We start from the raw sequence: 13,576 nt of genomic DNA on the forward strand, positions 1-13,576 counted from the left end.
CGTTAAAGATCAGCTGCATTGTTTAGATCAAGCCATGCAGCTCAACAAGGTACGGTTACCATTTGAAGGGAGTGTAGGAAACACTGCAGAGAATTACAATGACAAAGGAACTGTCTGCCAAGATTTTCAGTTGCTTTGCTGAAATGGTGTAAGTGGGAATAATGTTCCATTATCAGCACAGGGCCAGGCAGACCTCCAAGTACAGTTCCGAAGCGCTGGTGCAGACTTACCGTGGCCACCATCACAAGTCAATTTCTGGGGGCCTGGAGGCTGTATTCAATGCAAAAGGTTCAATGATGCACATCCAAGCAAGTTCAAAACCTTGACTTCTCTAACTTCCATTAAAGCCCCTCCTCCTCTTCTTACCCCATCCCTGACATATTTAGTTGCTTGCCTGTTCTCCATCTCCCTCTGGTGCTTCCCCCCCCCCCCCTCTTTCTCCTGAGGCCTCCCGTCCCATGACCCTTTCCCTTTTCCAGCTTGGTATCACTTTCACCAATCATCTTTCCAGCTCTTAGCTTCATCCCACCCCCTCCGGTCTTCTCTAATCATTTCGCACTTCCCCCTCCCCCCACTACTTTCAAATCTCTTACTATCTTTCCTTTCGGTTAGTCCTGATGAAGGGTCTCGGCCCGAAACGTCGACAGTGCTCCTCCTTATTGATGCTGCCTGGACTGCTGTGTTCCACCAGCATTTTGTGTGTGTTGAAGTTCAAAACCAGCTCTTCAGGCCCCATCATTCAACCCACCCTAACACTACCCACAATCTCCATCACCCAGAACTTATACACTGAACCCAGCCTCAAGTCACACACCCATATTTCAGTTAGCATACACTGGCAGCTGCCCAATCAGTGGCACTAAATCATCTACACATATTGTATGATACTACAGGATCTGCTGACATTGGATAGGGTTCAAAGGAGGTTCGCGAAAATTATTCTGGGATTGAAGGGCTTATCATACAAGGAGCATTTGAAGGTTCTGGGCCTGCATTCATTGGAATTCAGAAGAATGAGGGGGAAAATCTCACTGAAATGCATCGAATTTTGAAAGCTCTCAATAGAGTGGGTATGTGGAGAGGATGTTTCCTATGGTGGGGGTGTCTAGGACCAGAGGGTGCAGAGAGCATAGAGAGATGTCCATTTAGAACAGAGATGAGGAGGGCTTTCTTTAGCTAGGAGGTAGTGAATCTGTGGAATTCACTGCCACAGGCAGCTGTAGAGGTCAAGTTTTTGGATGTATTAAGGCAGAGATCGATACATTCTTGATTAGTCAGGGCATGAAAGGTTACGGGGAGAAGGCAAAAGATTGGGACAGAGGGGGAATTAGATCAGCCTTGATGAAATAGCAGAGCAGACTCAATGGGCCAAACAGCCTAATTCTGCTCCTATATCTTATGGTCTTTTAGATACACTATTTTTCCTTTCTAGACTGAACAGACAACACACTTCAACTGCTGGCTGATCTGTACACAGAAAATATGGCTACAACAATCTCTCACTCAATGTCAGCAAAACCAAAGAGCTGATTATTGACTGCAGGGTGAGGAAACTGGAGATCAATGAGCCAGTACTCAGCAAGGGATCAGAGGCGGAGAGGGTCAGTAACTTTCAATTCTCTGCCATTAAAATTTCAGAAGTCTGTCCTGGGAACAGCAAGAAAATGCCATTACAAAGAATACACAATAGCACCTCTGCTTTCTTAGAAGTTTGCATCTAAAACTTTGACAAGCTTCTATAAACACAAGGTGGAGAATATACTGAATGGTTACATCATGGCCTGCTATGGAAACACCATGCCCATGAACGGATACACCTCAGTCCCTCACAGACAAAGCCCTCCCCACCACGGAGCACATCTACATGGAGTGCAGCACAGCAGGATCCATCAAGGACCCCCACCACCTAGGCCAAGCTCTCTCCTCACTGTTGCCATCAGGAAGAAAGTACAGGAACCTCAGGACTCACACCAACAGGTTCAGGAACAGTTATTACCCCTCAGCCATCAAGCTCCTGAACCTATGCACAATTCCACAACCTATGGACACACTTTCAAGCACTGTACAACTCATGTTCTCAATATTATTTATTTATTTCTCCTCATTCCATTCTAAAAGGACACCACTCTATTTTGACACTGTGCCCTCTACTGTTAGGCACTCCCACCATATCTACTCTATCCATATCCACTCTATCAAGGCCTTTCACCGTTTGATAGATTTCAATGAGGTCACCCCTCATTCTTCTGAATTCGAGTAAATACAAGCCCAGAGCCATCAAATGGTCTTTATATGACGTCACTCAATCCTAGCATCATTTTTGTGAACCTTTTTTGAAAACCTCTCCCTGCGCACGCAAATCCCACTGTGGAGGAAGGAGATGAGAAGGCGCACAATGGTTTAACAGGTAGTGAGCTTGTCTCACAGCTCCAGTGATCCCAAATGAATCCTAACCTCTGGTGCTGTCCTCTGTGAAATCTGCAGCCATGGATGTTTTCCCTGGGTGCTCTGGCTTCTGCCACATTTGAGTGGTAGGCTAAACGACTAGTGTAAATGAGCTCTTGTGTAGGTGATTGTTTGAGAATGGGGAGACAACAGCTTAGAGAAATGAGTGGGGAAATGGGACTGATGGAATGGCTCTGATAATAGCGAAAAGTGGAGAAGCCATGGGATGCCAACAATCCAACGTCCTGTCCTCCACTGGACCAAAGGTTTAATGAGTCTCTATGAACATGGGTCGGGGCTTCATGCAATGCAGACATGCTGAAGTCTCTGAGGAGGGCAGCACGCATGTCCCCTACTCTGCTATCTGCCGCTCTCGCTGTTGCCCGTTGGCCATATGCTGCTTCTTGTGCCCGGGTGCTGCAGTTCAGAGCATGCATGGATCTGCACACATCAAATTCAGCAAAAACTGCCTTTGCCTCCACATATTCAACTATCTTCCACCAGTCAAACTGAGTTATGGCAAAGCAGAATACAGGAAGCGGCAAACCAGCTCTAGGGAAAGGCTTTTGGGAAAATTAGTGGACTTGTACATGCAACATGCTACGATTTCATTCCTAAGTTTAGTCTGGAAAGTTAAGTTATGGTGACACTAAAATTTGCAATGTGGCTATGTGGGTAGTAGATGCAGCTGTGTGGTGCCTGAGAAATCTGGCTTGCAGATGCTCGTTTCAGACTTACGAGGATTCCAGACATAGTGGGACAAACAAATCTGTATAGCTCTTCCTTCCTTCCCCCTTCTCCTTGTTTCCATACCATGGTTGCTTTGTGTGGGGTTGGACGCTGTTTACTGTCCTCTCTGGATCACAAGGCTGTGCAGGGTACTGCAGGCTCCAACAGCTTTTCACGGCCATTTGGCCAAGCATGAGCATAGCAAGCAGGTGGAACTAGATCGGATCTGAGTGGCAGCATCAACTGATCACGCACATGTTAGGGTCCTACACACAAGTCATCAGCAGATAACCCCCTTCACTCTGAAGACACTGGGACTGGTGACAGTGAGCACTTCATCTGTATGACTCTTCTTTTAGTATTATCCAACCAATGAGGACGAGGAAAACTGCTTCTGTTCCAGTTTTGAGCAAAGGTAATATGTGATGCCCCTAACCCTCTGGTGCTCTACTCTCTGAAAATTTGGATGCAACATGTGTGCAGTCAAAAACATTTCCGCCAAAGGTAAACCTGCTTCCCTAGGAAATATATGACTGAGGGGCAAGTTCCAGCCAGCATGCCTTTATGTACCTTTTGGAGCTGGGTAATGGAGTAATTAGTTTCTCTGTCAATGTGCAGAGATTCTCAATTTCACATCTATTCTGAAGGCAAGAACCTTCAGAACACAGAACTCAGCAGTGAACTGGCACACAAGGTTGTATCCAGGAGTGGTCTTATGCACACAAAATTATTCCACTACACAACAGGATCCTGATCAACTCAATCCCCAAAATTCACCCAAGGTCAATGCAAATCCTAAAGAGTTATGTGAACACAGGTTCAAACTCAGGCAAATAGATGGATGTAATTAAAAGAACAGCCTACTCATACACAGGGTAACAAATGTGGCAGATCAACTTAAAAGTTTCTTCCCCAGGCAGTTAATCAAATCAACCAATCTAGTTAGCCCCCGATCTATTACCCTACCACTACACTGTAGATAATTTAAATCTCTTTTTATAAGGCTGTTTATATTGTAAATACATGCTAGTGTTTACTTATCCATTTATACAACAGAATTGCCAAGTTCTGATCTGTGGTCAGAGTCTGAAGAGTTCAACTGCAGCATAAAACATTGAGGATTTCAAAACAAAAACGACTTGAGGTTTGCATCTACCGTTGTACGTGGTTAACTCCAGTCTAAAAGAAGTTGTGTGGAGTTAAACAACAGCAAGACTCATGCACCCTCTTCTCCAAAATTTACTTCCAATCAAACAAATGTAACTTAGATTCCATTATGAAGAATGGGTAACAATGACACCATGCCTGAGCAATGCTTTCCAGACAGGTGAAAAATTATCTGCATTTGGGATAACAAGAATATAAACTATAACTTAAAAAATGCTGATCACTGACAATGAAAAAATTGAGCCTGGCATTTTTCAAGCTACTGTGTACATCTACACTGCACAGCACTTAAGACCCTCTCAGCAATTTTCTCACACTACTGAACCTTTGAATTACCGTGCAGAAATGGGCCAAGAAGTCAGATTTTGAAATTTATAATAATCATTTACTGTTTCAGATAGACAACAACCCTTGGGAATTTAAAAATGCAGAGGCACACTACAGGACATTCAACGTGAAGAACGCATCTCCCATGCCTGGCCAACTCTGCTGTGCATTTTTTTTAATTCTTTGACCATCAAGCAATTATTGCCCCTCAAAGGAGAGAGAGGAAACATCATTCAAAGAAATACGATTATTATAGGCAGCAATCATCTTGTCTCTCAGCCTCTCACAACAAACATAGAGCAGAACCCCTGCAGAGAATTAAATGGTGATAATCAATTAAATAATTCTAATGATGTTATAACCACAAGTGTGTATTTTAAACCCTGAAACTAAATTGCAACTTTAAATTCACAGGATGCTGTTCTTTACAACAAAAAAGTGCTCCCTCTATGTCTAACAGGCCATTCCTGGTTAACGAACAGGTTTCGTTTTTACAGATGTCCTTGTCTACTTTGTCTCCAAGTAAAAAAAATACACAACAACCACTTGTATGGTAACCATACCCCCATAGCACTGTAAAGAAAGGCATCAAAAACACAAGATTGATAAGAAAGGACCATTGCTAAAAGTGGAGAGACAGACAGAAAGAGAGAGGAAACTAGGTCTGTTGTTCACAGGAACATTAGCACCATGTAGATTTGGAAGGTGCTAAGCTTGATTCCCATTCTCAGAGAAGGAGAATCACCCCAGCACCCATTTCTGGTTGCAGCTTTGTGATGCCTATTGACAGTACTGAGTTGTTGGGCAAGAACAAGGTTGAGCAAGTTGTGATTTTCACCCTTTGCCCCTTCAGCTGGAGATCACCATTCAAACCTGATTAATAATTACTTGGTAGAGGTATTGCAGAATGCATTACGTGTCAATGGAAGTAGATTCTAACAGAAATGCAACATTCTTAGGCAGAAGAAAAGACCCTTTTAATACTTTTCCATTAATATTGAACAATCATCTGACAATGCAGATTGATGCAACTGAAAAAATAATTAAGACAATTTGAAAAACAACAGACTTACGGATCTAAGTTCTGCTGCTAATGGATCAATTATTGACATGACTAACTTGTCTATGATTTGATGAGCATCTAATTCTTCATAATTTTCTCAAAATTGATGATAGCAGTCTGTATTTGATTATAGCAGAGATCCAAACATGTTCTAAAGGAATTAAGAAGCACCATTCATTAAACACTTGGCTCATTCAAAATAATCTTCTTACCTTCAGCCATTTATCAACACACTTGGCGTGGAACTCATGGTTGCAGGGTAAGACTCTAAGTAGCTGCCTCGACTCAAAATCGCTAAAGCACACTACACACCTAGACAGAATGTAAAAATAATGTACAGTTATAATATGCTTAAATTAACAGTGACTGTTGGAATCACAGATATTTACTTCTTTATGAGTAACAGTCTGGAACAGCCCCTTCCATCCCTTTGAGCTACGCCCCCCAGCAACCTCTGATTTAACCTTAGCTTAATCATGGGAAATTTACAATGACCAATTAGCCTATCAACCAGTACGTCTTTGGACTGTGGGAAGAAACGGGTGCACCCGGAGGAAACCCACGCGGTCACGTGGAGAACATACAAACTCCTCATCAACAGTGGCGGGAATTGAACGTGTTGACGGTACTGTAAAGCATTGTGCTAACCACTACTCTACTGTGCTGCTATGGTATGTACATAAGATTGCAATTTTCATGTCATTGATGCTTTTAATTGACTATTGTTGATGAAAATAAATGAAGACCCTTAACTATTTCCAACACCACCCCCTCTGATATCTTGTTAACCAAAATGAATTTAACTACATCTATAACTGCATTGATATTTCTCCACTATTATGTCAATTTTATCAATGCTGCCAATATGAGTATGTGAACTTCAGAGAGGAGGTGAATTTCATCTCTGGGTTTCCATTTACCTATGACTAATCTACTTCCAGTGTGCTTATGCCAAGTACAAGAAACATCCGGATTCAAGACAGAGGCAGAGATGAGGAGATGAGGCCAGTACCCTGGGAAAGTACTCCCAATGCTCAAGTACAAAAGTGGAGGTGAACATCCATTGACAGCATCTACAAATACCCTTGGAAAACCTTGGTGTTCTCCTCTGCTGTGCATTGTGCCAAGGTGAGCAAGAAATTGGAGTTTCCTGTGTCAGACAAGCTCCTGGAGGTCATGACAGATGATGATGGAAAGTGACAGGCATCTTGCTCAGCAAAGTGCAGCAACAGCAACAGAGAAATAACTCTCCTGGCTCAGGAAGTAGTTTAGACAGTAATTGCCAGCTGTATTAATTTGTTAATAGCACACTGTCACTGCAGGCAAGCAATATACACCTCTGCTGCAGGCTACTTCTCTATTTGAGAGATACTGCTCTTTATATTGCTAATACTACTTCAGCCACGGCACACCTTTCGATTTTTGTGTAAATGGACACAGATAAAGGATGGAATTTCAACACAGTACCAGAATAAACATCAAGCATTCTTCTACAGATAAGCTTTACAATCAACTGCTTTGTTACAGGAGACAATAGGAATCTTTATTAGCAGCACAGACCCACTCAAACTCACTGTTCTATTTGCTCCCATAATAGAGATAAACTGGCAATGGTGCACTGTACGTGGTGTTTATTTTAAATCTGTGGAAATTCTTTATTCCAACTCTACACGGATGGTCGTTTTTCCTGTACGTTGGGATGGGAAACAGATCGGAATGAAAGGCTAGCCAGCAGTATAAATTTTACTTACAAGGTTTGTTCTGATTGGTGGTTTTCAGGGTTAAACCTATAGGACGGAAGCTGCTCTATGTCTGCTTTGGTGAGCCCCCGCGGCTTAGCCTCTCCCAGTCGCTCGGCCAAGTTTAGCAGTGCCTGCAAACATACAAGGCCAATGCTAGTACAAGGGAGTCAAAATATTGAACTGTAGCACAACAAAGGTTCATTTATTATCAAAGTATGTATGCAACTCTGAGATTCTTCTTCTCCACATAGCCACAAAACAAAGAAAAACCATGAAAGTCAGTTCAGAGAGAAACAGCAAACCCACCAAGCTGGTCAACAACCCCCCGAACCTCCTCCCCCTGCATGAAACACAATGAGAACACCGGCCCCCAATTCCCTCCTCCCCTGCACAAAAAACGAGAAAGAGCGGCAAGACTTCTACAGAGTAGAAGAACCGTAAGACTGGGAAAAAAATCGATAGTCCAAAATACACGTGCAGAAACCTCGGCACTATCAAAAGGGAGAGACCTTAGGCACAGCGATAGGCCACAAAGGCTTCCTCTTTGACAATACAAGAAAATACTGAAAATTAACTGAAAGCCCATCTGAGAATAGATTAGTTTAACGGTGCAGAAATTACACACCTCATAGTTTTCAACTTCCACATCCTCCACCTCGAGCTCCACACTGATAGCTGGTCCCACAGCAGGAGGCACTGGAAGCATTGATCTGTGTTTGAAGAAACAAGAATTTAATTTGATTTTCCAAATGAAAACAGACATCAAAACAATTCCCTCATTTCGAGACAGATTTTCTGTAAGGGCGGTTCTGGGTTTAATTTTATCCTCTTCTATAAGCAGTGAATTTAGGTCCCAGCACGTCAAACTTAAATATAACTGATACTTCAGCCAATAGAAAAAATCTTAATTATTTAATCTTTGGAAACATCTTTATAATTTTAGATCATTTGGACTCTTCCCTTATTTTCTCTGTCAGTGAACCAAAAAAGCGGTTGTATTAACCTTTTTATAAGGTAGTTTTGTCATTCACTTCAGATTTACAATTACGTTTTGTGACCAGTACAACATCCTTATTTTTGACATTGTTACGATAAAATGTGGAATTAAGTTTGCCCATTTATGGCTCTCCTATTTCACGAACACTTGGCATTTCCAACCACATCTGTTTCTTTGCTCTTAAAAACCTTATGTTCAGTGTATATGATTTATTGCTAAAATGCATTTAACGACATTTATCTGTATAGAATTTCTGCCATCTGTTAATATCATCGAACTTAAGCCCTTCTGCACATTTTAGTGTACAATTTTCACTAATTTGCCACCATTTGTAAATTTTCAATAATGGTCATGAATCATTTAAATAAAAATGGAAAATGGAGAACTTTAATGGATCATAGGAACATACAAGAGGGATTCAAGAAGAGAGAGACACAATCTGTGGTTAACTAAGGAAGTAAAGGATTAAATTAAAAACCAGGATATAAGAGGGCTAGCAGCAGAAGAGGGGACTGGGAAGTTTTCAGGATTCTGCAGCAGAAGACTTATTACATAAAAACAGAGAAAATGAATTTTGAGAGAGAACTTGCATGAGGCATAAGAATAACCAGTGGAAGTTTCAGTGGATATATACTGTACATAGGAAGGTGGCTAGGGTTAACATGTGGCCCTTAGAGATGTGGCTGAAGAAATAATAGGTGTAAACAAAGAAATAGCAGCTCGGTTTTAGTTATCAAATGGGCTAATTTCAAATAATATGGTAAAAATCCCTATTATAAGGAGTAAAGTACTGGAGAAACTCAGGGGGCTAAAGCTGAACAAGTCAGCAGGACGACATGCTCAGGTTTCAAAGGAAGTGGCTGCAGAGATAGTGGACCTATTGGTTGAGAATTTTCATACAAATAGCCACAGAAAGACATCCGTGGGCCATATTCTTGCTGAATTTAAGATGAGCCTAGAGGAGAAAGGAAGAAAAGCAGACAGGCTGAAAAAAAAACTCACCAAGGAAAATTCTAACAGGATAGACAAATCAAAATCAAACATTAAATAGAATTAACACCACAGTTTAAGGCTGTTATCAGAAGATTACTGAAGAGCATTTTATTATTGGGTTTCATTCACACTGGTAGGTGGTTGCCTCAGCTATTCTAGTTATTGTAGCGTTATCAAGGAGCAAAGGAAACCCTGCTATGTAACTGTGGTAGACACAACTCCTGTCAACTGGACAAATGTGTAATAAATGTACTAATCATCCACTCGGATGCTGATCTCCAAAAACAGTATCTGCAAAACGTTTCTTGAAATTGTCTGATTTTATTTTGCCTACAGGGCAAAATTTGATGACAGATACAGAAATCTTCTACAGTCCTTTACTAATTAAATACCTTACCTGTAGTGATATTTTTATTAAGTGTTACTGTAGAAATGTTGCTGGACCAGAACGTATGTAAATGCTGCAAGGTCTAAATAATGAGATTAGATGAATTAAGGCGAAAGTGATCCTTGCTATGATGACCAGAAAACATAAGGTGGTACTGTACTCAAAGAATATAATGGCTGTGTGGTTGATTGCTGTTACAGCTCACAGGCATAAGGCCTGAGGATTGTCACTTCCATTTATATTCCTGATACCACAAAACCCTTGCCTTTCTATGATCAAAGTACGTTAAAAAAAAAATTATAAGAATCTTGGCAGTGATGCAAAGATAAACATTGCCAATTATTGAAATACACCCAACCAGACTGAACAGATCAGTCAGAACAAGCATCACACATATTCAAAGACAGCAAAATACCTTAAAAATTGTGATAAAAAATAAACATTAATCAAGTTTTCCCCCTTTTTGATACTTAGATTAGGTATACACTACAGTTTAGAAATACAGGCCGTAGCTAAAAACACTGAAAATAAATCCATTGAACACTGCCTGCTCTGGCTTATGCTATTTTACTTTATTGTTCAAATCCTAGCAGCATTCAGGAGAGACCCATTTGTCTTTGCTTTCACAAAAGGATCACTTACAAGAAATATGGCAGGAAGCTGGGGTAATAGGGTGGAGGTGGTGGCAAAGGCTGCTGTAAGCGGTATCGTTGTCCAGTCATTCTCCGCGGCATAACATGTGGGTATGGCTATTGAAATAAAGACACAGTAGTTTTAATTAAACACTGAAACCTTCTCCCTGTAAGACAGTAATTTCAGACCATTATCAGAATGCTGTCAGATGACTTAGTGCAATATAATAACAGAAGAATTCCACTTCCAATCTACAATGATCAAGAACAGTGGGCACTGTGGCTCTGAAGAGAAAATGTAGCATTTATCTTACGCAGATGATATGATTAAGTTATCAGGTAACTTCTTGCAACAAAATATTTAAATTTAAAATCTACAAGTCCTATAAATGCAGAGATAATGTTGACTGGCTCAAATTCAAGCCCTGTGATTAGAACCAAGTAATGAGGATCAACGTTAAAGCTATATATTCCATATTTCTTTGCAACATAGGAGACTTCATTCTATTACATCTATACTAGCACACAAAGCAATCACTTTTCCTCATTAATTTTCACTAAAAACCTATTCTTCCACATTCTCATCAACTTCTCCCAGTTCCTGCTATTCACCTACACTCTAGGGGCATTTTATGGCAGCCAATTAAACGAGCAATGTACACACAAACTATAAGAACAAGAGATGTGGAAATACAATTAGACCATTCAGTCCTTTGTGTCTGCTCCGTTATTCGATCATGGCTGATTTATTTTCCCTCTCAAACCAACTCTTCCAGCTTCTTGCCATAACCGTTCATGCACTTACTAATCAAAATCTACTCTGCTTCAAATACACCCAATAACTCAGCCTCCACAGCTGTCTGTGGCAATGAATTCCACAGATTCGCCTTCTGGCTAAAGAAATTTCTCATCTCTGATCTAAAGAGATACCCTTCTATTTTGAGGCTATGTCCTCTGGTCCTAGACTCTCCCACTGTTGGAAACCACCACTCCACGTTCACAATATCTGGCCTCTCAATATTCGGTAGGTTTCAGTGAGATTCCCCCTTCATTTTTCTGAATTCCAATGAATTTCCCTACATTTTCTCCATCTGTCATTTCTTTGCTCATTCTCCTAACCTGTCCAAGTCCTTCTGCAGACTCCCTGCTTTCTCAACACTACCTGCCCCTCCACCTATCTTTCTATCACCCTCAAACTTGGTCACAAAGCCATAAATTTTGTCTTCCAGATAATTATTATATACTCTGAAAAGTAACAGACCTAACACCAACCCCTGAAGAACACCACTAGGCACTGGCAGCCAAGCTGGAGAGGCCTCTTTTATTCCCCCCTTCTATGCCTTTCTGCCAGTCACCCACCCTCTCTCCCCTTGTCAAATTCATGTTTGTGTAACACCTTGAACTCCTATCGTGTTTAGCATCCTCACGTGTGGCACCTTGTCAAAGGTCTTCTAAAAATCCAAGTGAACATCCACTGACTCCCCTTTGTCTATGCTACCTGTCATTTCCTGTCCTTTGCCTCTCTCCCATCTTAAAGACTGACTGACATTTGCAGTTTTCCAGTCCTCTGAAACCTTTGCAGAATTCATGGTTCTTGAACAATCATTACTAATGACTCCATAACCTCTTTCAGAGCCCTGGTAGATGAGAAAACCCACCCGCTGATAGGGACAACATGGAAACTCCACATGGGGAGCACTCAAAGTTGCATCGAACCCAGGTCACTAAAAAGACGCGAGACAGCAGTTCTTCCAGCTGTCCAGCGTTGTATGGAAGTTACACAAGCTGCTCACAAAAGTGCTGGAGGAACTCAGCACGTGGGGCAGCATGAATGGAGGGGTATAAGCAGAAGCCAGTCAGCTTTCCCCACCACCTCTTCCCCTTCCCTTTCCAGTCCCGATGAAGGGTCTCCGTCCAAAACACTGGCTTGTCTACTTGTCTACTCCCCCTCTTGATTTGCTGAGTTCATGCAGTACTGTGTGTGTGTGTGTGTGTGTGTGTGTGTGTGTGTGTCTCTCTCTCTCTCTCTCTCTCTCAAGATTTCCAGCATCTGCATGACCTCCTGCGTTTACAACAAGCTGCTGCTGAGGACTAAATTAACAACCTTCCCTGTTTTACTTACATTCAATTTAGTGAACTGCATCAGCTGATTAGATTAAACTTGACACTGCTTCCTGCCAATATTCAGCTTCACCCACCCTCTCTCCTCTTGTCAAACTGCCATTTAGTACTCAAAGAACAAGTTCTGAATCAGCATCCATGTAAACAATACTGACCTCAGGGACAAGTTGCATACTAGTACCAATCAGGATAAACATGGATGACTGCCAGCATATGCTGGATGCGGACTTAAAGCCCAATTCCCCTCTGCTGCATTCTTCATTCTAACATCTTATACTTACACAGTTCAATTCAGCCTAGCACCATGGGATTCCTTGCAGTAAAATGTTTGAAAGCATGTTAATGGGGCAGTGTGTCTGGACATAATGAAGTACATGTGTATCAATAAGCATTTGAAAAATAGTACAACTCTTTTAAATAGAAAAATGTAAGGGAAAAAAGTGCATTTCCATTTAAAATAAAACCTTTATCAAAAGAAGACAATGGTGTGTGTGCGTGCATATGTGTGTGTGGCAGTTTTCTGGAGGATTCCAGCACTAAGTACCAGAAACTTTACACTTAAAGCATAAGGGACAACAAATCACTGTGGAGAGTCAGGTTTTGTACCTGGACAGAGAAATGGATCAGCAGGGATGGGGCTCGGCTGGTTCAGCCAACATCAGGTCTGCAGTCAATGCGAGAGGAGCGTTTCAGATGCTTTCAGTCCGTGGGTCACCACACTATCTGAGGGTGCAGGCCAGATCATCAGTTGGGTTTTAATGGCGGAGACCAAGACAGGAAGCAGATGGCCAACCGAAAGAGTGGAGGTCCTCAAGGTGTTGGTGTAAAGATGGAAGCTGAGATTAGGCAGGGTGGTGGTAGAGGTGTGAAGACCAAAGAATGCATTTATATAAGGAAATATTTGAATATTGACATTTTTGTCCCAGCAGTAGCAGCTGACCTCAACTCTCTAGCCAGCGCCTGGTTCAGTAG

The 13,576-nt window shown here is 41.6% G+C and overlaps 1 protein-coding gene across 6 annotated transcripts in view; it reads right to left on the bottom strand.

Annotated features, from left to right (window-relative positions):
• Positions 1–13,576, bottom strand: part of rnf44 (ring finger protein 44) — a 155,586-nt gene that overhangs the window by 2,339 nt on the left and 139,671 nt on the right. For all 6 annotated transcript variants that reach the window (XM_059990246.1, XM_059990245.1, XM_059990247.1 and 3 more), the window contains 4 exons: positions 10,494–10,600; positions 8,099–8,183; positions 7,483–7,604; positions 5,944–6,043 (listed from right to left, as the gene is read on the bottom strand). In XM_059990246.1, coding sequence (XP_059846229.1) covers positions 5,944–6,043; positions 7,483–7,604; positions 8,099–8,183; positions 10,494–10,600 — 414 coding nt within the window. The remainder of the gene's footprint in view (positions 1–5,943; positions 6,044–7,482; positions 7,605–8,098; positions 8,184–10,493; positions 10,601–13,576) is intronic.

This window comes from Hypanus sabinus, chromosome 15, assembly GCF_030144855.1.
Source record: "Hypanus sabinus isolate sHypSab1 chromosome 15, sHypSab1.hap1, whole genome shotgun sequence".
In the NCBI taxonomy this organism is placed as follows: Eukaryota; Metazoa; Chordata; class Chondrichthyes; order Myliobatiformes; family Dasyatidae; genus Hypanus; species Hypanus sabinus.